Source organism: Buteo buteo, chromosome 5, assembly GCF_964188355.1.
Source record: "Buteo buteo chromosome 5, bButBut1.hap1.1, whole genome shotgun sequence".
Taxonomy (NCBI): domain Eukaryota; kingdom Metazoa; phylum Chordata; class Aves; order Accipitriformes; family Accipitridae; genus Buteo; species Buteo buteo.
In genome coordinates, this window is record NC_134175.1 from 27,432,749 (window position 1) to 27,456,190 (window position 23,442).

At 37.4% G+C, this 23,442-nt stretch overlaps 1 protein-coding gene across 4 annotated transcripts in view; it reads left to right on the top strand.

Moving 5' to 3' along the window:
• The first annotated feature begins 4,112 nt into the window (after positions 1-4,112).
• The window catches only part of CWC22 (CWC22 spliceosome associated protein), a 33,807-nt gene continuing 14,477 nt past the window's right edge, over positions 4,113-23,442 (top strand). Inside the window, exons 1-14 of one of the 4 annotated variants that reach the window (XM_075028323.1) lie at positions 4,113-4,237; positions 4,821-4,932; positions 7,899-7,966; positions 8,804-8,920; positions 9,030-9,284; positions 9,756-9,884; positions 12,179-12,347; positions 12,692-12,745; positions 13,679-13,814; positions 13,902-14,108; positions 14,229-14,291; positions 14,645-14,740; positions 15,987-16,068; positions 17,347-17,407. In XM_075028323.1, the coding sequence (XP_074884424.1) occupies positions 4,906-4,932; positions 7,899-7,966; positions 8,804-8,920; positions 9,030-9,284; positions 9,756-9,884; positions 12,179-12,347; positions 12,692-12,745; positions 13,679-13,814; positions 13,902-14,108; positions 14,229-14,291; positions 14,645-14,740; positions 15,987-16,068; positions 17,347-17,407 (1,464 nt within the window). In that variant the 5' untranslated portion in view covers positions 4,113-4,237; positions 4,821-4,905. The other 3 variants (XM_075028320.1, XM_075028321.1, XM_075028322.1) reach the window with 3 other exon arrangements.

Here is a 23,442-nt window from a genome sequence, read left to right on the forward strand (position 1 = left end):
AACCTGATAAGTACAGTATGAGAGTAAAGTTCTTTCACAAATGGTAAACTGGAAATCTTTGTAGGGTCAGGGGATGCATTTCATCCTAAGAGCAGGCTTAGGATTTAGGAATTCCCTCCATAAAACCTGCAATCTCTCGTGGCAGGCAATAAGCAGCATTCCTCAGAAAGCAGTACATGTGGTGCCAAACACCCTGCGTCCCCAAGAATCACACCTTCAGAGAGCAGAAACCAGAGCTGCTCTTTAGAAGCTGTTCTTAATTGAAAGTTTACAAGAGAAAAAGCAAAAGTCAAGCATGCAGTATGACAGAACTGCTGCAGTGGGAAAGTAAGTGACAGGTAAGAAGGAGGGAGGAAAAGGGCAGCATTGATGTTGCAGGAAAGTATATGCTTTGCAAATCAAGAAAAAGTATCTCTAGAAATGATGAGAAATTTGGATTGTAGGGTCTAACCCTGGAGTAAATAACCTCTTAGACATGAGTTTGAGTCAAACTCCCCTCTTATTATACTAAAAGGAGATGTATCTGCATTTTGAATATGGCTCTCATTACTACTAGTGACCCTACTAAAACAGAGATGTGCATGTCCAAAAGAAAAGTGAGAGGCAGCATTGTTTTAGGAATGCTAAGAACAGATGACAGCAGAATCAAAACAAATGCTGGGGTTTCATAATAATATGTAGAAACTATCATTTGATTATGTACTTCATCTATTCTCTCCTTTACATATTTTGTAAGCCAACCAAGCCAACTAGGTGTGTTCATGAAAACCAGTATTTCTTCACAAAGCACCAGTGACAATGGACACTTAATGGCATCCATGTGCCTTTGCAGGATGAAATGCTGGATCTGAGTTTTAACTAAATGGTATGACTGCATGAAAGTTATCATGATTAAAACGTTTTCCTATATTTGCATCAAAAAATCCCAGCCTCATATTTTCTAATGTATACTCAATGGATGCATAAATGCTGGGGAGGAATGGTTCTTTTAAATTGTAGCATTTCAGAGCATCTGGTTATGTGATATAATGTTACTGGTAATCATCTGTATGACATAACTTGGTGGTAGAATCAAGCCCTATTTAATGTGAAGCATAATTATGGTAACATTTGCAAGCTATATAACTAAGCCTATCTTTTACCCTTAGAAAATATGTAAGTCAAACATAAAAAAAAAATCCATAAGCAATTAAGCAATAAGGCCCCAGTAAAAGTCATCACACTAAGCCCATGCTGTTTACAAGATCACAGCTGTTAGGCCCCAGCTCTGCCAATTCGCCAGCCCCACACTTCACTTCAAGCAAGAATTGGATACAGAGGATGTTGTAGTCCTGGTTTTGCAAAGCAATCCACAGGGCGCAATGAGGAGGTGGTTTGCATCACTGTGATTTAAAAACATTTTGTTTAAGTACAAATAGTCCTGTCCCAAGAGAATTCTCACAAAATTAATACTGTATTTCCATATTGATGAGAACAAATAAAACATGAAGTGTTAAGCATGTAAGTACAACTAATTTTTAATATGCTCATCTAGTGCTCTATACACATGTATCTAATGTAATGACAAATCTTTCAGACCATGTACAAATTAAAGTTTCCTTGTTATTAAGAGTATCCCCATCCTTTAAGTAACTACATTTTTTAAATCAACATCTTAATCCTCCAAAAGCAGAAGCCTTGTATCATTCCCACAATGAGAACTGACTTACATGGGTATACATCAAGTGCTAACAGAAGAATGAGACTACTGAATAATAAAGGAAGCAAATCAGCATCCTGAAAGGTCATTTTAAAAATGGTACCTATTCCAGCAATTGCATGTAAGTCTGAGATGTTGTGAACAAGAAAAAAATTCTGGGATTCCTGACAGTAAATAATTTTTAGAAAGTAGCAAGAAGATACTGAGAACTATGCTTTCCAAAAAAAAGTGTGGAGCTTAAAATTTGTACCCTAAGCAATAGGGTACAGAGTAACTCAATAGAAGATTTCCAATTACTCCGCATTGAAGGGATTTTCCTCAAAAACAAGCACTGAATAGGACTTCTACTTTACATGAGTTTTCTTAGAGAACTTTGTGTCACAAATTTCAGAATTTAGGTGTTGGTTTTTTTTAAATGAAACATCTTCATTTTGCTTTCTTTAGTTCACCATTTTGATTTCACTGTTTATTCCTTACTTTGTGGTATATTGAATTAGCTGGTTTTCTGCACTGTTTCAATAACATTTTCCTATTGTTTCAGGAAATAATGCAACTCTACTTTTTTCCCCATGCATACTGTTTCCCCACACTGTTGTTGTCTGGTGTGAGACTGGCCAGCATCACAACACAAAGAGGAGATTAAGCCCTTATGCCCCAATTGGTCACTCTGCACCTGAAGTTCAGCTATCCAGTCCCTTTTTGCTTTACAAAATGCTAGGGAGGACTTGAGTTGCAGGTTTTAGGACCACAGTCACTAAAAACTTATTCAGATTGGCTCACCAACCTGGAGGACCAAGGCAGTGAGTCAGGGCTGCAGAACATGTGGCAGAGGAAGACTACATGACCCTAGGCACAACCAGGAGCCACCCAGCTTCTGGGTCCCAGACCTGGCCACCTGGGCTGCCCCGGGGGCTTGAGACAGGGCAAGGACTCCTCTACAGTAACTGCAAGAGACACCTCCCTCTTGACAGCTACCTAGTTGTGAGAAAGTAAAGGAGACATTTCCCCACTGCCAGGACTGGAGCACATGATTGAGGGTGCAGTTCTCACAAGAGGGGAAGGGAGAACAGGAATAAAACACATAAAATGACACACTTTCATCCGCTGATCTTTGCATGGATGCTGCAGGCAAATAGCTGCCGCTCCCAGGAAACAATCTTGTGGATTGTTCTATGAATATCATAGTTGAGCAAATTCCAGCTGTGGGAGGAACACAGGGAATGCATCAGCAGATAACACCGTATTTTTGTCTGTGAGTCAGCATAAGGCCAACATAAACTATGGCTCATCAAAATTACTCTGCTGTTGATGCGTTTCTCCCTTCTGTTTGAAAGGGGGAATTGTGGGTAGCATTTTTCCAGCATTGCTCCCACCTTGTTGCCACCTTCTTCTCCTCAACAAATACTGTGTCCCACTACACGTGTGCGCACAGGGACTTGCACGCAGATGCTGGCGGGCGCAGTGTAGCAGTACTGCCACGCGGCTCGGTTGCAGATGTCCCTGCAGGAGCCATCTGGCTCTTGGCTGAATTAATGCCTTTCTGACCCTGATCTGCTCTGTCCTCTAAGAGTTTATTTTCATTATCTCACAAGGGTAGAAAATGAACCGTAAGCATTTTAAGACCTTACATAGCATTTCCCTTTTTTTTCCCCCTCCCTATGCATTTAATTGCTTTCCACAATCCAAACAGATTTGTGCCTACAATAAGCCACAGGCCCTTTGTTAGCGTGAATCAGTGGTGCTCAATTACTTCAAACTTTCAGAGGCCAAAAAAACCCCCTCTAATAAACGGGTATCCTAACAGCATTGTAACACTCAATATGGTATGATGTATTATGTCTGTCCTGGACATATTTCAAGTAATGTTTAACCAGCAGCTTACGCATAAGTGACAGAAGTGAGTGCTACAGGTGTTATTCAAGGGGCAGGTGTACTAAATTCATTCAGAAAATTCACTAAATTTTAGAGATGCTGGAAGACTTTGGATAACTTCTCATCCTGAAGGGAAGTGAGTCGACTGCTTGTTTGCTGTTACCTATATTTCTGACAGGAACGTTGTACATTTGGTAGCAGCGGGGTTGTTTTTTCTGAGATGCCTTCACCTGCCAAGTCAGCACCAGAGAAGCGCAGGCTGAGCTGAAAGGAGCAATACGGCTGCTATAGAGACACTCACCCAGGAGTCACCCTATCGGCTTATTTCCCGCTGGGTTTTGGGGTTTTTGTTCCCTGCCACAGCCGGTACACACATTTTCATTCTAAATAAGAGACTGAAAGGGTGCGGTACGGACGAGGCCGGTAAGCGCGGCCCCCCGCAAGATTGCCGCCGGGTCACCGCCGCCGCAGAACTACGTTTCCCGTCGTGCAGCGGTGCCGGGGCGGCCGGAAGTTCGCCCTTCCCCTGCGCGGCTCTCGGGGCTGTAGCCGTCAGCGTGCGCGCGCCGAACGCCGCCGCCGGGCGGGTCCTGAGCACGGCGCGCTCAGTGCGCGCCGCGTTCCGCCGGAAGCGACGTTGTTTGCGGCCCAGCGCGGCGGCGGGCGGTAGGTGCGGAGCTGGGTGGGCCGCGGGCTGTTGGTGGGTGACGGCGCTCCCGCGGGCAGGGCAGGGCGGCGGGTCACCCTTCTCCCCGGGAGTGGGGGGAGCCCCCGAGCGCCGCCCGCCCGCCCGCCGGCCGGGTCCTCCCACGGGTTGGGGGGCACGACCTCCCCTCCCCGGTGGCAGCTCAGCCGCGGGCGGGGGGCCGCGGGCCGGGCGGTTGCGCAGCCCCCCGGAGAGCTCGGTGGTCGGCTGGGCCGGGGCTGGGCGTCGTGAGGCTGGGCCCGTGGGCAGGGCCTCGGCATCCTCTGCCGCGGCCTGGCCGCCGCGTCTCGCTGTTGGCGCCGGCTGTGCCGGGTGGCCGCGACGGTGGTGCTGGTGAACTCCCGGCTGCCGTTTTACAGCCTTTGTCTGCTCCGACAGGGGCTGTGTAACCTTAAGAGATCTGACTAGGTTTCGGGGGGGGGTGGGGGCTCTTTGTTGTGGTTTAAGGAGTTATGCAAGCATAGCTTTAGAGAACAAATTAAAAGCGCGGGTTCCTGCACTGTGTGCAGTAGAAAGTTCATGATTGTCTTCTGTGTGTTATAGATGAAATGTTCTTCATGTGCTGAACTCCACCTTGGATTGCCTCATTGCTGCACATTCAGAACTTCATAAAAAGTAGGAAGTAAAGATGAAGAGCAGGGTGACACAAGTAAATGTAAGTGTTCTTAAACCTAAACCGTAGGGTTTGATTATTCCCTTCTTACTGGTGATTAGGCCTGTAGTTGATGTTATGTTAAATGAAACTCCCTGGATGTAAAGCAAACAATATCCATAATGGACAGCAGCTGTTTACAAGAGAAATATTACTGTGAAGTCAGTGAATTGCAGCTGTTTCTAGCACTTGTTGTCCTAACATCGGAAGTTCTGAACATTATTAGGATATAATGATAAAGTAATGGGTGAAAAGTGACAGACTGATGGCTTAACAGAGAACATAAGTATGTGGAGAAATAAAGAAAAGAGGTGTTGAAAAATTAACAGTGATGTTAAAATGGAAAGATACAGACATGGAGTAGCAGTTAATGTGGCAACTCTATTTCTTACTGTGGAAGTTAAAGCTTTCCCTTTTAAAAGTTGTGTGGTACATTTCTGAATGGATGGGAGTGAGTTTTAGGAATGCAAGAAAAAAAATTTGCTTTAAAATTACTCTCCGAAATTGGCGCTTTAGAAATGCGATATTTGTCAAGTACACTAAATTTGGGACTGGTTAGCGGAGCAATTATCTACTGATACACTGTCTCAAATCTATGGTGTTTCTCTGCCTATAATTCTAGAGTTTGACCCTGCATAGGCTTCTTCACTCTTTTGGTTCCATCTTTTCTGACTGAAGTGATTTTTAATAGGGATGCTTAAGGGGTAGTTGATACTTTCTTACGTCTTCCTAATCTGATGGTAATGGTAGTGCTCGCTCATGTGTCAAAGTAAGCCAGTCAGCACTGTTTTGGATGCTTTCAGTTAATCCGTTTGATCAAAATGGATGAGGAAGAAGACTTGTGGCAGAAAGCCTGGTCATGAAGAGCTCAGGGTGACAAGTTCTTCAGCAAACATAGCTGCTTTTGCAGGGAGACATGATGACTGCCAAATACAGAGACATCCATAATGTTTTATTTCTGTGAACACTTGTCTTTTTGGGTCTGCTTGGGCAAAGGCAGATGATGTAGAACTCATGAGAATGGATCATCCTAAAAAGACCCACTTCATCCTATCTGCTAAATACCATTTAAATACAGTAACTGTTCTGTGTTTTTCAAAGATTTTTATTACCACTTTCTTGGAAGCTTAGGATACATTTTTGCATCGTATTATTTGGAGAAAAAAACCAACAACTTCAGGACTTATTTTAACCTTGAATGATTTCAGTGATCTGCTGCATGGTATAGTCCCACAAATGAGTATTGAAAGGGCAAGAAAACCTTGTTGAAAAATGTGAATTTCTTGTACTAGCTTTGCCATCAAAGATAATGTTGCTCTGGAATTAAATTGTCAGATGGACAGTACTTTTGTACAGCTGCATACTCCCAGTAAATGATGCAATGCATTTGTATTGCACCGTTGTCTTGATTCAGGCAAGATAATAGTGGGAATAATTTTAACACAGTGTTAGAAACATACCCTAGGGAAGGTGATATTCTAGGATATGTTGTAGTGGCCTCAAAAATACAAATATAATTTACATACATATACACACACCCCAATTTGAGTGATAGTGAGTCAGCCTCATCAGTCTGTTGATACAATGGTGCTCATAATCTTTGTGTTGCTATTATTTCTTTAGGAAGCCTCAGTTAATATTGGTTTTACTTGCACAGCTCATTATAAACACTGCACTTGCCATTTAGTGAAGATACTTTTCTTTCTAATTAAGTTTTTGGAGATCATTGGGTATAACTGTCCATCAGGGTCTGCTTATAAAGGAGGTGTCATTGTATTCTACTAACCAACAGTTTTCACTGGTTCTTTGGTGGGGCAAAAACTGGCATGCTAGCATGCTATTGCATAGAATGCCACTTCAAATGAGATTAGTATTTCTGCAAAAAGTTCAGTCAAGGTGCATAAGCAAGTCCTTGCATTGAGTTTCTGCATTGATGTGAAGTGTTACCTATTTCACAGCTGATCACTGGCTGATAACATAAGATTGTGGTTCTGAAAAATCATAAATAATATTTTAAGGGAAGAGAGAGGACCCTTACAGTCCTACAGAAAAGTATAGGGGTTATAAAAGCTGCTTCTCAGCTGTACCAAAGTAGTCTTGAAACATCTTGATGAGGTGAATGTCTACGTGCATTGTAGATGCTGTTATGCTCCAATTTTTGTGTATGACTCCATACTTCTGTATGTCATGGTTCAGCCCACAGAATTTGCTGTGAACTATTTAAGTGTGTATCACTTAACTGTGCAAACTTACATTTCAAAAAAATCTAGATTTAAATTTACTTCCACGATCTGTTAAGTGGAACAGTGTGACTTAGATGTTTATAATGTATGAAGCTAGGAATGACTCATGAGAAAATAAATCATGGTTAGTAAAAAGGAGGAAGGTAAGGAGAAATTGTGCAATATAAGGGATTTTTAGGAGAGAGGAAAGACATGCTTCAAACAAGAAGTGGTGGAATTCTGTTAATGGTATTGCATGTGATGCAACAAAGTGTAAAATGGTGTATGGAAGAAGGAAGCAGGAAAGGCAGACTGAAGGTCCATCTATTCTAGTCTCCAGCAGTAATTGACAGCAGATGCCTTGAAAAGTTTAGGAACAGGGCAACCACTAAAAGTACTCGCCCACATACTCTCCCAGTCTCTGCCTATTTGCAGCTTGCTGAGCCAGATACATTTTTTTGGTAACCTATGTGAATTTCTCTTCAGTGTTTGTCCAGTCTCTTGAACGCGTGTAAGCATTTGGCATCTGCAGCATCCTGTAGCAGGGAGTCCAGCTGCCTGATTACTTGTTATTTAGAACCATCTCTCTTTGTCATAACTGACTGTCACTAGCTTTATTTGATAGCCCTTACTTCTTGTAAAGGAGTAGGGAACTGAAAACATGATATGCTTTGATCTCAAGATATACATGCTCACAGTAATTAATTAATGTTGGGGCTTGATTTTTTTCTTTCTGTTTTATTAAAGCATGGCTCCAGCTACGAGAGGAGGGAAAACTATGGTTCACGCCAGAGAAGTTTATCTCCAGAGGACAGGTAGAATGATTAAGTTTTATACCCTACAATTCTGTACATCTGTCAGATAGCGAGTTAGATAAGTTAAAAAAAAAACCACTACAACACACAAAAAACAGGTTCTGTTTCTTTTTATATAGCACCATAACTGAGCACTGAAAAATAAGTGTACATTTAGTAAAATACTTGCATGGCAATATAGTTGTAATTAAATAGATTTTTTATTAAAACTAAATCTTTAAAAAATCCTTAGCATTCAGTTAAACTGTCACGGGACTTGAAAATGGAAATTAGATGCCAGCTTTTTGCTTGGACTCACATGTTGCTGATACCACCATTGTAACCTTAGAGTAAGATTATTGATGCCAGCAGGAGGTGGAGAAATATAATTTGCAGTCTACCAAGGTATGAGATGAACTGTTACCAGTTTACTTTTAATTTCACATCTTAATTGGAATGAAACTTCTTGTACTAAACACAGTATCATTTTTTTTCTAATAGTGTCTGTTCTGTTTCATGCTACGCAGGCAGAAGTAGGTGAAACAAATGAATGCATATGTTCCAAGGAATGCACAGTGCTGAATTTACCTTTAGTATTTGATGTTATTACCTTTAGGTATTTAATTTTAAGTTTTAGGAGGAGCTTCCTTCTACAGTGCTGCTGTGATTTTTGATTATTTTTTGCTGACAACAAATTATTATAAAAGGAGCATCTTCTGTTTGAATGATGCGTATATTGAAACTCACATTGCAGAAGTGGAGCAGTTCTGTATTGTAACATTGCATTGGAAGCAGATACTAATAGCATTGCTTTTCTAAGCCTGTTGCTAAGAATGTTGTGTCTTGGGTTGTGAATAGGGATGTAGATCGTGACAGATCTCCATCTCCCAGAAAGAGAAGATACTCTGATGACAGCAGATATGATCAGGAATATTCAAGAAGGGAATACTATGATGACAGAACTTCAGAAGGAAGGTACCAAGACCTTTCTTAATCAGTAACAAATATGCATTTTAAAGAATAAAACGTGTAAACTTTTCGTGAACCCTTGGATGTGTGGTGGTTTTTTTCCTTTCTTTAGAAGGATTGAAAGGGGGAGAGAAAGACACCATGAGAAATGGGAGGAGAGAGAATTTGATCGAAGGAAGCAGAGAAGATACTCATCACCTGATCGTAGAAGTCCAGAGGAGTCAACAGTCCAGAGCTCACTTGCTCATGATGAGACCACTTCAAAGAAGAAGAAGGAAGAAGTGGATCCAATCCTTACTCGTACAGGTGGTGCATATATTCCACCTGCCAAGCTGAGGATGATGCAGGAGCAAATCACTGATAAAAACAGGTGAGTTGAAAGTAACATATTAGAATTTTGAAAAGCAAAACAGTGAAGGGTTTTAGTGAATGTTGGTGAAAATAGGATATCTTTTGAGGGCTGTGATCATTCTTTTGAAGGTATATTTTTATCAGAAGAAAGGTAAGAGAATCAGATTATGGCTGTACCTGCTTCTGCTGCAAAGTGTAAATGGAAAAGTGGGATACAGAGCACAACCAGGGATTTTTTGGAATATCTTAGAAAACTGAGCGTACTGTGTTGTAACATATCTGTGGAGAATTACATTTTGGGATATCATGTTTATTCAGTGATTTCCTAGTATTTAAATGTATAATTCTGAACTAGTTTTCACACGCAGTGACTATTTTCTTACCTATTTTACTGATTATAACTTACATTCACGTTTTCATATACAAATAAAAATTCACTCAGTGCTACCTCAAATTTATGCATTAGTAATTTGTGATACCTTTGTAATAGCTTGGCGTATCAGAGGATGAGTTGGGAAGCCTTGAAGAAGTCGATCAATGGTCTTGTCAATAAAGTGAACGTTTCTAATATAGAAAATATCATTCATGAGCTCCTTCAAGAAAATATTGTTCGGGGAAGGTAAGTCTTAGTATTTTAGAACAATTCTTAGCGTTAAAACAAATGTTAGCGGTTCTGCTAATATGTATACTGTTCATGTGTATATCACTATGTGTGCTATGTGTAGTGTATGGATGCTAGTCAGGTTTTGAAGTTAACCTTAGCCTACATTATCCTATGTAGACTAGTCCCCTACTTGGGGAAGGGGCCAGGGGGGTAAAGGAATTGTATGTTTGGAGGAATAAAAGTGCAACAGATGACATATGTTTCCTTTTCTTAAAGGTTTTTCCTAAGCATTTTATTTGAATGACTTGCAATTTACAGTCTGTCTATTTACTTTTGTATTCCCGGATTTTTTCTGTGGGACAAATATTTGTAGCCAGTATCTAGCAAAACAAATTTTATTGCAGTTATCTGGCCGGACTGTTTATTGTTGTAATTAAGAGAAGGGATTATTATGGTATTTGAGCTCAGTACTACATCATGGTGACTGTGCAAGTACTGTGTGATGACTTCCCTTGCTTCAATTTTGATGTCAATAGAGGTTAAATATGCTAGTCTAAAGGAGTATGGGTTTCTTAGATTGGCTACCATTTAAACAAACAAAACTAAACCACTACAAAAAAACCCTCTGAACAAAATATCCAGAATTAATTCTGTTACATTTCAAACAGATGGCAACACTTTTTCAGTCACAACGTAATCACTGTTATTTGAGGAGGTTATAGCTAAGGAATGCGTTAGTTACATGTATGTCATACGTGATGGGAAGATCAGAATCCTGCAAATAATGTAAAAATAACAGAAGAGAATTAAGTAAAATCTGGGGGTTGAGCAAGTAGTTCCTGAATATGATTTCTGTTAAAAGTCATAATGAAATTTCAAACAGTCTGTTGCAGGCAAGTAAAAAGCAGTTCTGCGTTTCATGTCACTGAAACTTAATTTTCATACAACCAGTAATATTTTAGTTTAAAAATTAGCTTATTGAAAATTTTTAGAATAAACTTGTCTGTGGAAGTGTTTGTGTGTGGTTTATAAGCTTATAAATTTCAAAATAATGTAGATGTAAAATCACACCATTTTCCTTTTTATAGTTAATTTTTACTTCCAAATTTGCACAAAGGTGCGTATAAAAGTAATGACATGAAGGTTTATGTGGCCGTAACATCCTTTTCTGAGTTTTCTAGGAAGAGGGTAAATAAGATCTGAACCAGACCAGTTTCAGTTTGTAAGGAAGAACTAACAGTTTCAAAATTAAATATTCTGTTTCTGCGCACTAGTATGAAGTGAGTTCTATTTCATTTGTCAACTCTAAAGTAAGTAAGAATAAGGTCCTTATGTAGTTTGTATATAGTACCCTGTAGGAGGTTTTTTGAAGATTTCAACAGACCAAAGAGAAGACAGAGTCGGACACCAGTGTGTGCACTTTGAAGATTCATATCTGGAGGGCTTTTTTTTTTCTCACCCATTCGTAATGGAGTAATACAGCAAAAATAAAATTCTATGTGCTAAAGCGTTAGAAAAAGCAAAACTGGGGGCAGGAGTCTCATTCTTTTCAGACTTTAGTCTTGACATACATTAAGTGAGAACGTTAGTATAATAACTGTTATCTCATGGTGTTTACATTCATTTAGGCTCTAAGTAGTAGGTTTTTATAATCAGTTCTCAGTTCCAAAACATAATTATTATGTTGAAAATATGCAGTTTCATTTGAGAAAAGCATTGAAAAGTATTACTTTGCTGATTCCGGTTTTACTGAGCATTCAGTTTTATTACTCCTAGGTAGATATTTATTGTTAGGGACCTTTTATGGAAATAGAATTTTTATTTCTTAGAAATTTGTTTTGCTTGTTGAAGTTATCGTTATACTGAAACACAATTATGTGTTTCTCATAAATAGTTGTGGAGCAGATGTTTTTTCTGGCACAAACAGGATTTTGTGTTTTCAGTTGAGGAAAAGAAACAGCACAATCATATGAACTTCAAAGCTAAGAAGAGCCTGCTTTGGGGTTAAAAAAGGGATAATTGCAGGATACAAGATGAAGACTTTTTGCATGCTTATCATCTTCAAATGTAGTTCTAATAGGAATATTTAATAAAGATAAGGTATCAGTTTAAGAATTTCTGAGGTCACACACATTTGGGCAACATTTTGCTAAACTCCATTTCTGGCATGATAAACAATAGTTTGAAATTGACCATCTGGTACCTTCTAACTATTCCAACTGTACAATACTATTTTATGTGATATGTACTGAATAAAAACATTAAATGTTTTATTACCAGAAAAATCTTAAACTTATGTATTTTTACAGGGGATTGTTATCTAGATCCATTTTGCAAGCTCAGAGTGCCTCTCCAATTTTTACCCATGTTTATGCAGCTCTTGTGGCAATTATCAATTCAAAGTTTCCAAATATTGGTGAATTGATTCTCAAGAGGTTGATACTAAATTTTCGCAAAGGATATCGCAGAAATGATAAGGTATGTAAAATGTGAAGAAGCAACATGCTGAAACTTGTAATTCTGCTACGTTAACCTTGTATCAAGTGTATTTAAATTACATACTTCAAAGGAACACATCCAAGAGTTGTAGGTTGGGACCTATCATTAGCACAGTAAGTATAGTAGTATTAGAGTATCGTGAAAGCTTGACAACCTGTTCTGGGTTGGTACTGTGATAGTAGTTTTGGTTGTTTGTTTTAAATCAATATCCCAAAATAGTTTCATGACTTAATCTGAGATGAACAAATCCGTAGTATGTCTGAGTTATAAATTTTTTTCTTCTCTATACGATGTGTTAAAATTTTGTTTTATTTCTTTTGCAGCAACTCTGTCTAACATCTTCAAAATTTGTTGCACATTTGATGAATCAGAATGTGGTATGTTACTTCATGTTTCTTCTCAATCCAAACCCTGTATGGCTATTTCTTTAGTCTCAAGACAGCAGCAGCCTAAGTGAAGATGCTCTCCCTGTTCTAAAGGTTACTGAAAATCTGAGTTCAGGTTTCCTTTTCATGGCTGCGTTAAGTTGTTAGGACCATTTTAGAAAAGACATTGGTAACTGCCTATGCAGTTTTCATCACTTACCATTGCATTTATGCTCCAGAGCTTCCCCAGACTTTGTAAATATGTTTGGGCTAGTATACAGACAAACCTTGATGCAAAGCAAACATCATTTAAGGCTCTGTCCCACAGATCTTAAACAGATTTTCTTGCAACACTGTCATCTGACTTAAACATCTGTGTAGGCAGAACTAGACTCAGTTGCATCTAAATCAAATTTGTATCCAGCTCTATGCTGCTACTTTATGTGTTAGAAATCAGGATACTCCAATTTAAATAATGGCAAGAAGCAGTGTTTCAGGAATGTATTGGGAATGTACAGCATTTTGGTAAAAAGCATACTAATCCAAGTGTGCCATTTGCTTATGTGCCTGATCCTGGAAGACCTGATTTAGTTATAGGCACAATGCATTTACAACTAGTTTCTGTAAAGTAAGTGCTGTGTTATTTGCTTTGTGGAAATGCATTCTGTTTTTTCTTAATGGCAAAATGTTTTTCATTGCTTGCTTGTTCATTTCAATAGCATAGTCACATTCACTACGAAGTTGGTGTAAATACAGGTGGTAAAATTGTATTTGAAATTTTTCACTTTCTCTTAATTAGCTTTGTCCCACTACTGTTGCCTTGTGTGTGTGATTAAACAAGTGTGTTGTGACATCCTCAAAAGCTGGACTGCTCCATCAAGTAAATGACTGTAATAATAGTGTAACATTGTACATTCTGATTCTTTAGTGATATTCTTTCCATAGGCTCATGAGGTTTTATGTTTGGAAATGCTCACTTTGCTTCTTGAAAGGCCTACTGATGACAGTATTGAAGTAGCGATTGGATTTATTAAAGAGAGCGGGCTCAAATTAACGGAAGTTTCTCCTAGAGGTATTAATGGTAAGTGTAATTAGCCAGAACATTTGTCTTTTTGATGTTTGTATTAGTAAATCCTTTTCATATTTACATTTCTGTCTTTTTCCCAAGCAATCTTTGACCGTCTTCGACACATTCTACATGAATCTAAAATTGATATGCGTGTTCAGTATATGATAGAAGTCATGTTTGCTGTTCGGAAGGATGGCTTCAAGGATCATCCAATCATTCCAGAGGGATTAGATCTAGTGGAAGAGGAGGATCAGTTTACTCATATGTTGCCATTAGAAGATGACTACAACCCAGAGGATGTTCTTAGTAAGTTAGAAATGGCAGATAATTCTATGACTGCATTCCCCATGAAAACAAATTTAAGATTAAATATTCATCATGTTCTTCATTTTGTATTTTAAATAAAGATTCTCTTTTATTCTAAAGATGTTTTCAAGATGGATCCAAACTTTATGGAAAATGAAGAGAAATACAAAATGCTGAAGAAAGGTAGGGGTGTGCGTACGCACGTTTTATAAATAATATTTATATATTTACACACTTATTTATAGGGCATTTACTTAACCAACTATTGTTACCAACCTTTATTATTTAACATTGGGTGATATTTGTGTCCCAGAAAATTGTCAGTTGATCATAGACCTTTCCAATGTATTCCTGCTATTTTCTTCAGTATTGTTTCTCCAGCTATGTTTTCATTTGTTTATGACATACCTATCTTTTGGGCTCTGCCACAGCCTCCACCTGAGACACCCTTTCACTCTTAGGTGTTGGATCAGGTGGTTTTGGTGATGAAACTACTGTGGTCTATATTCCTTTAATCTGGGATACTGCTCTTTCAGAAATTCTTGATGAAGGTGACAGTGAATCTGAAGCAGATCAGGAGGCTGGAAGTAGTGAGGAAGATGAAGATGATGATGAAGAGGAGGATGAAGATGGTAAGTGTGTGACTGGCACCTTTCTAGTGATTGATTGGTTGTAGATGAAACAAGAAGGAAAAGCTTAACTTGTTACACATGTTGCAAAACTAAGACTGTTCAAGTGTTAAGGGATGTTTTAATCTTAAGTTATTCTCAGATCTAAGTGTTTACTGGCAAGTAGTATAAAAGTAATGGTCTAAAAGGAAGCATTCAACACAGGCAGAAAATGAAAAGCAAGTTTGCCTGATTGTTCTTGACCATATTGGTTTAATGCAAGAAAAGCCTTTCAAACATAAGCTATTGAAAAAAAGAACATGAAAACACTTCCTTAAAAACTAGCAAAGACAACCTTTCTGGACACTTTCTAGTGCTCTATCATATTTTTAAGTTACTTTCAAAATCAGAATGAGTTTTCTTACAACTGTATTTACATCCTCTATATCTCATTTCTTACTTCAGTTCAGCCCCCTTTCTTGATCTTTAGTGGAAGCAGTCAGTGTTGACACATTTTCAAAGAATGTATTTGATTCCCAGGAAAAAAAAAGATGGATAAGCATAACTGAAGTGTTTGTGCAGACAAAGCCAGCCACGTCCCATTCTTGTAGAATACCAGGAATGGATTTCCTCACCAGTTTCCTGGAGTATTTCACAGAAGAGCGGAGCTACCAGGCTGATGAAAAGTATGAGAATTGACATAACTTTTCATCACTTATGCTATTACCAAACTTTAAAAGAATGAAGGAATATTGAATACCTTATGAAGGTGTTCCCGGAATGGTTTTAGTTTGGAACAGATTTTTCTACACTTGCTCCAGGGCAAAGCAGAACTTCTGCAGAGTGCTGGAACGTAGATCCTACACATAACAGAAACAAAGAATTTCCTGTTAAAATCAGGGAGGCTACATAAAGCATTGTATAGTTAAATTACGCAGAAAATACCTTGCTAATAATGTAGACAAGGAGTGTTAAACCCAGAGGTTGCAGTGGCTAAGTCATGTGAAAAGCCTTCAAAAGGAGAGTTATCCTCTTAAAACTGTATCTCTAAATATTTACCTGTTACAGATGAGGCAAATACTGATTTTTTTTTTCCATTCTCTGTAAAAATAAAAAATAATACATAAAAGTGCTAAACAGTCCTAAATACTTCTAGAAAAAGTAGTACATAGTGTGCTACAGACTTAGTAAATAGAGGAGCTGTTCTAAGAGTTTACATATATCTGCCTTAATGTTTTGCTTTTTACAAAACCATGTTTGTCTTTCCCAGGTCAGAAAGTTACTGTCCATGACAAAACAGAAATTAACTTGGTCTCCTTCCGTCGTACAATTTATCTTGCTATTCAGTCAAGGTAAATAAAATTTGTACACCTATGAGTGTAGTTCTTTTGAAATGGATGAACTGGAATTCTCTTACTTTTTAAATTCTTTTTTAATGTGCAATTTAAAAAAAAAAAAAAAGGCAGGGAAGTGTTCTTTATGGAGCCTGACCCAACTGTATAATGCAGACTGTTTTGACAAATGGGTACCCAAATTCTCATTCTAAGATGAATTCTGTTTGTTTCAAAATGTTTGAGTAATGCACTGGGACTTTTCTGTGAGGATTGCTGTAATCAAAATTTTCTGAGTGAATAAAAGTCAGTAATCTGCAGATTATACAGCATCTTAATAATTTCTGAAAAAAATTGTGACGTGCTTAAAGTAGAGATGCTGTAGAGTTTCTCCTCTTCTGAGAGTAAGGAGTTCTGCAGTGTGGTACTCTTCAGGCCTGTTGCCATCTGTATTGTTTGGAAAATAAGTATACAGATACCAACCCTGAATACAGATACCAGCCCTGAAGTGTACTGTATTTGTATTCGTCTTGAGAATGAAATCCCCTTGCATTACATGGCATGGACAATCAAAACATGGTGGTATAACCCCTGTGTCACCTGGGTGAAAGAAGACATTAATCTGTTGCATGCCACTCAATTCCATTGTTAAAAGTAAGCATGGCCCACAATATTCTGCAGGTCTGAACCTGCATGAGGAGTGAAATAATGTAGTTGTGGTATTGATCATTAGACATATGAATTAATACACTACGGAGATGTATGAAAGGCTCTTATATTTCTCAAAGTTACTGTTCAATACTTTGTTGCCATACTTAAGTTTGTTCATCTTCTACTGGGGTGGGAGGAGGTGCTTTCTGGTAGCTGAAGGCTTTCAATGTGAAAGAACGGGAGTGCAAAGAGGAGAGTGTGGTACATGCTGCTTTTGGAGCTTATGTACAGTGCTTGCATTCCAGTGTTTTTTCAGGCTGTGCAAAATGAGCTCACATGTTTGTGTTTTGCTGAGTTTTGTAAGATGATGTAATAGTGATAATGACCCAAGTCATCTTGTTTTCAGATTGTCTGCAAATGTAATGACTTTGGATTAATTTTCAGATACAAACTCATGAAATATAAAACGTTTATTAAAAAAAACCACAACAAAACACCCAATAAAACAGCTTTCTGAGTTAATGAGATACTTTATTTCAAAACAGTTGAAGTTTCAGCACCAATAATAAATCTTAATATAGTTCTGAAATGTTTTTTGTGTAGTGTATATTGCAGAGATAATGAGAAGTATTTTTTCTATTATTGCAGCTTAGACTTTGAAGAATGTGCTCACAAATTGCTGAAGATGGACTTTCCTGAAAGTCAGACCGTAAGCCTAATTTCTTATTCTTTTTTGTTATTAACATGGTTAAGAAACAGTACTATTTCAGAGCAAATAGACTGACACATATTTCATAGGACATTTGTCTTATGCAATTGCTTCTTTCTGTCAAGCAGTTCAAATGTTTGCTTATAGCCTGTTTGAAAAGGTTTGTTGGTTGGACTGTTGAAACATCCTATGACAAAAGTACTGTAGCAAGGCAGTCATTCTCAGAGCTCTCTCTGTCTTTGAAAGAGCTCTGAGTTGAAGATCATATTTGCAGGCAGCTGTAGACTTTATCAGTGGGGCTTGAAATTTAGGATAGTGCTAAAAGAATGTGTTTTGTTGCTTTCACAGTCCTCTGAATAATAGTGTATTGAATTAAAGCAGTTGTAAGTATGCTTTGTTGTAGTCTTGGAGATCATCAGACAAAATCTGTTTTGTCTTCAGACACTGTGTAAGGTCAATACAATTGGTATGTTTTCAAATTTTCCTGAGAGTGCTGTTGATTTTCTTGTGGCTTGAAACAATGTGTGTAGAAGTAACCTTATTAGTATAATAGTAACTAGTAAGTGGAGTTCTGGGCTACAGTTAGGTGTTCATTCTAAACTTGGTTTAATTTAGTAATCAGAAATTGGTTTGCCTATTATTTTTTCAGTTCTTGTACTGTTTTGTTACTAAGCAATTTACATGGAAGTAAACTAAGAATTCTGATGATTGTGTATTTTCTTCCCAGCTTCTTTAATTCTGTGCATGAAACGTAATACTAAGCATGCATAGGATTGTAATTCTCAGTGAAGCATAACTTGAAGAATTCTAAAGAGAAAAAAAATCCTGTTTTCCAGAAAATCAATTCAGTTATAAAGAATAGAGAGAACAATCTAGAACATACATTCTAGGTCATATCAACAGAGATATAACTTGTCTAAAACTGCTTGTTAGGTAACTGCTTAGAGAACTACTTAACTGTTGGCATTTAATACCATTGCAGTCTATCAACTACTAACTGTTCTGTGTGCAAGATCTAGTCAGAAAAAATAAATTTAATGGGGGAAGGAAAAAAAACCCAGAAAACAACCTAATTCTGACTAATGTCAGAATCTTAGGTGCATAAAAAAAAGGTAATTTTCTTTTACCACTTTATTTGGTGTTCTTGAGATTTGACTTAATATTTGCTTTTCTGTGAATCCTTTGCTTGCTGCAAACAAAAATAACCAGATGTACACAGATGAATTTAAGGTGTTACTTTTCATATACTTTATGGGGTGCTAATTTACTGAATATTAATCATCTTATATTACATAATCCTGTGAAGGGCTTTATTTGTGTCTCAGATTTGAGAAACTTTATATTTCCCCTATCAATCACAAATTAAAAATACATGAATGTTAACTGTATGCAAAAAAAAAAATGTGCAAACATGCTTGGTTTTCCCTGCTGCACTGTAAACACAGAAGTTGTTACTCCTAATTTTGTAGGAAACCTTTCAGAGCAACTCCCGGGTCTTGTTTTGAGACTTAAAGTATGGGTAAATTGAATATATATGGAACTGTTGGGAATCAATTAAATACAATGCTAACTAGAGTACAGTAGCTTTGTGACCAGCAGCACTATAATCTCTGAAATGTTTCCACTGACTTTCATGTCTCTGTAGAGAACATATGATTGGAGGAGACAAAATAGAATATCCCGCTAGCTGTGTAGTCAAGTCTCTAGACAATATTACTTTGTTCCCTTAACATCTCATTCCAACAGATTCTTTCCTATCACTTTCTGCTTTGGAAAATGTGTAAAACGCACTAAGCATCACAGGTTTTAATATCAAAATTTATAGCATCTTTGAAAACTACTACATTTATATGAATAATTTATGTATTTGGATATTAGTTTGTGGTGCTTAGATAATTTATTTTGGTTAGCACACCACCCTATTAATTAAAAAAAGAGGAATCTGAGGTGATGTAGTTATGATTCAGCTGTAATTGCTATGTATGAAATGCTTTTAAAATAAATACAGAAGTGTTATTTTTAGCATTTTGTGTGTGTGGGAAAGTATGTATCTATCTGGAGAGATAAAAATAAATTAGTATCAACCTATGATTCAGTACTAGTTGTAGGAATTACTACAATTCAAGGTTCAAAACTGCTGTAAAACTGCATCTTCTTGTCACATGAGGCAGCGTCTTTGTGCTGATTTCTTTTTTTTCCCTAAGAATCATCATTACTTTCCACCTCACCTTAATCAAAGATGTGAGAGCTTTGACTTGCTCATTGTATAGACTTACAGCTCCTCAGGAGTGTTTATGGGGGCAAAAAGAAAAAAAAAAAGGTTTCCTGATGAATGTGAGAGCAGAAAGAACGAGATACAGACAATAAAATTGTTCAAGGATTTATGGGGCTCGAGTCTGTCCGTGGATAAAATACTGCATGCATTCAGCAGGAAACTTCTGGTTGAATTAACTGCCAGTTTCTAAATAAGGGAAATTATTTTTTGTTCTTTCAAGTTAGTATCTTCTGATTGAAGCCTTTATTCAATTGATTCCCACTGCCTTCATTTTCAAAACAAACCACAGGATTGTTTTTTTTAGCCATAAAGCACTTTTCTTGGTCAGTTTTACTGAAAGCTTCAGCAACCTGTATTGCAGGATATTGTGTCTTTATAATTTTTGTGTACCTTATGATTCAAAGCTTTAACCAATCTTGAGAAATTCCTGAAATGTGTGCTGAACTCTTGGGTGAATCTTCAAAGTTTGTTTATGCTTGTAAGAAAATTGCAATTTAGATCAAGTGTGGGAGAGGTGATAAAGTCATGGTTGGTTGTTTCTTACAGTGAAGACCCTGTAGGTAAGAGCTCATTCTCCATGCCAACTTCTGCTATGAATGGCGGTTATCATGAGAAGCAGGTACTAGAGTGTTTGACTGAAGTATTGTTTAATGCGGTTTCTATTCCTTAAAAATCAGGTGAAACTTAAAATTCTTGTTGCAAAATTTCTGTTCAAATTAAGTCTAATTTTACAGTAGCTTTGTGTTTTCCTTCTGGATGGCTTTACTTAATAAAACCATCTTTCTTTAACTCTGTCATTACAACTGTTTTCCACAGGTTTTGAGTAGTGACTTGTCAATTAAATACAATCTAAAAATTGATAAGAATATTCAAAACCTAAAGACAGATATGAACAACAGTTTTGAGACTAATATAGTCTTAACAACTTTCTTGCAGGTTAATTGTTCCAGAAATCTTTATGTACAGAGATTTTTGTCATGATTTAGGGCTGAGTTAAGGAATATATTTAGCAGTTTTTATCAGTGGTTGAATTATCAGATTATCACGTCATGTTAACTGCTGTGCAACACAAGTGTTTGTATGATTAATACCAGTAATGGATCTGTTGCACAGCTCTGACTTGCAGAAAGAGGATTAAGGTTCAAATAGATAATCTACAGAATAGAACAACATAATACTGCTTTTTGGCATTGCAGTTTAGTATTGGGTGCTGAGGGGAATGTTGGCAGTCTTTTTTTTTAATTATTATTTTATTTATTTACTAGCCTGAAATTGTGTTCTGACTTGAGATGAACACATTTTTCATTTTGCCATGAACTGAAATGCTGCTTTTTCAGAAGGAAATGATGCTGTTAAACAGAAACATCCATCTTCCATTTCCCATCTGATTTGCATGCAGTTAATTTTTAGTCTCCAGCTATATATTCTCCTTCCCCAAAATACTCGCTAATTTCCATCTCCTCATCCTTTATTTTTTCCCACACCCCTTTTATGGGGTGAAAAGTTTGCCTACTACAGTGTCCTGTTTTTCTTTCCCTAGAAAACACCTTTTCTTTCCACAGTTTTCTCTTCCAGATTCACAAGCTCAGTTTTCATTTCCAGCTTTTCAGTTTCTCTTTGACACTTTTTCTCATTCATTTATTTTTGCTCCAGGATTCTGGATATATAATACCTGTTTCTTGTACCTGGACCTTGTAATCAGGAGGACAATTTAAAGACACTTGATCTGTTTCTCACCCTTTTAAATCCTTTTTTAGATGACTCCCGCATGTTCAGTGTTGTCTTCTGCATCAAAGGGCCCTTCTTCAGTCATTAAAAATTCAATCTTCTAAAACGTATCATTTTCTTCTGTATTTTATTAATCTTTGATAGATGGAAGCAATGTGCTTTCTTGTTTCTTACTTTATGCTTACCCTTAACAGATTTTTTGTTGCCTGTGTTCTTGGAGGAGTACATTCAGTTTCTGATGGTTTTACTTGAAAGAAAAGAAGCTGAGGATTCTTACAGTAATACAAATCTATACAGGAGTGACAACTACTTACCTAGAAAATTGATCTTTCTTTAGGAAAACGTATGTGAGGAACAGAGATTTTTTTTTTTTTGTAAGATGCTACTGCCTACAGAGTATTGAATTTTAAAAGGTTCTTAGCATCATTCAAGCTGAGAGCAGAAAGGGAAATGTCTTACCTTGTTGCCCAGTCTCCCTAAAGGAGCAGAGGAGGGGATGGATGGCCAACCAAAAAAACAACCAACCATACATTGTTCTTGGTCTTTGAAAATGTGCCTAAAAGAGATTGGCTTTTAGGCTTTTGTTCCTTTTTTTGGTTGTGATGAGAACTAAACTTGTAAACAGCGATGCTTGGAATTTTTCTAAATTAAATTAAAGCCTCTTCTACAAGAATCTGCCCCTCAATGCAGTTATCCCAGACAAAAGTAATGGGTCCAGGATATTTTTTTTTTTTTTTTTTTTTTGCTTGGAAAGAGAAAAGTTATTGTAGGCACAACCTTCTTGAAAGAATTATGCATGCATTTGACACGTTTTCGTTTTTACAGGATGGTGTCACACTTGCTCAAAACAGTCCTAGTTGGAGAGGTGGGGGTGTCAGTGTCTCTCTTGTGCTATTTATGCACTGAGTCTTGAAGATAACACAAGTACTTCTTTTGATTTGACATTCAGTGAGAATGTAGTCCAGGAAACTGGTATAGAGTAGGATGGTCTAAAGCTGATAATTATGTTCCTATCAAGTTGAGGATTTCTTAGATTCATCACTTACCTTTGTTATTGTAGGGCATTGCAACTGGTAGTTTTGGCAACTGCACCATAATTAGTTCACAGACTTGCTACTGCCTGTAAAAGGTGATCATACTCAAGTAGATTTCCTGTCTTTTGAAGCAGGACTTTTTGTGGGCCTGAGATGCTGATTCAATCTGAATTTTCATAATTTATCAATTAAAAATCCCAAGTACATAGCAGTAACTCTGACATTGTGAGGTTAAAGGTATGTTTAATTGGAGTTCTGTTAATGCATAAACTTCCTTTATTTCCCTGCTTCTCTTATTGTTAATGTCTGGAAGTGTGAGTCTAATGACATGAATACACCTAACTTTCTGAACCATGTACTATTTTAGCCTGGACTGTGACAGCATTTGGTTCAGATTTTTGATTAAATTTAACTACTACTTTTCAAATACATTGCCTTAAATCTGCAAGTTCCATCAAAATCAGAATGATCTTGTTCTCAAACTGCTCATCTGAACATCAGTGTGGCTCAAGACATTAGTTATCTTTGTTTCCAGGTGGTTTAGTATGATAAATAACAATAAAATAAGAATTTATTGCCTATCATATAAAATACAATGTAGATCATAAGATGAAAAGCAATGTGAGGTCTGTTCCTCAGGAGTCTTCAAAAGGTATTGAAGAAAGAAAGGAATTATTAGTGTTATCAGTAGCCTAGAGTTTGAGGTGGGTCCACACTCCCACTAGAAATTTAACATTTTTCAAGTCAATGTGTTAATTTGTGTACTTGTTTATATTATGTTACTGTCTGACCATTTTACACTGATCAAAGTTTTTACAAATTACATAGTGTTTTTTACCTGGTTTTCACACATGTAGGAACCTCAGAAGACTACAACATAAAAAAAAACCAACAAACCAAACACCCAACCGTGCTTCTGAACACACTACAGTTAGGATATAAAATTTTGGTAGACAACAAGGTCTTGCTTCTTCAGTGGTTTTAATTTGTGTAACATA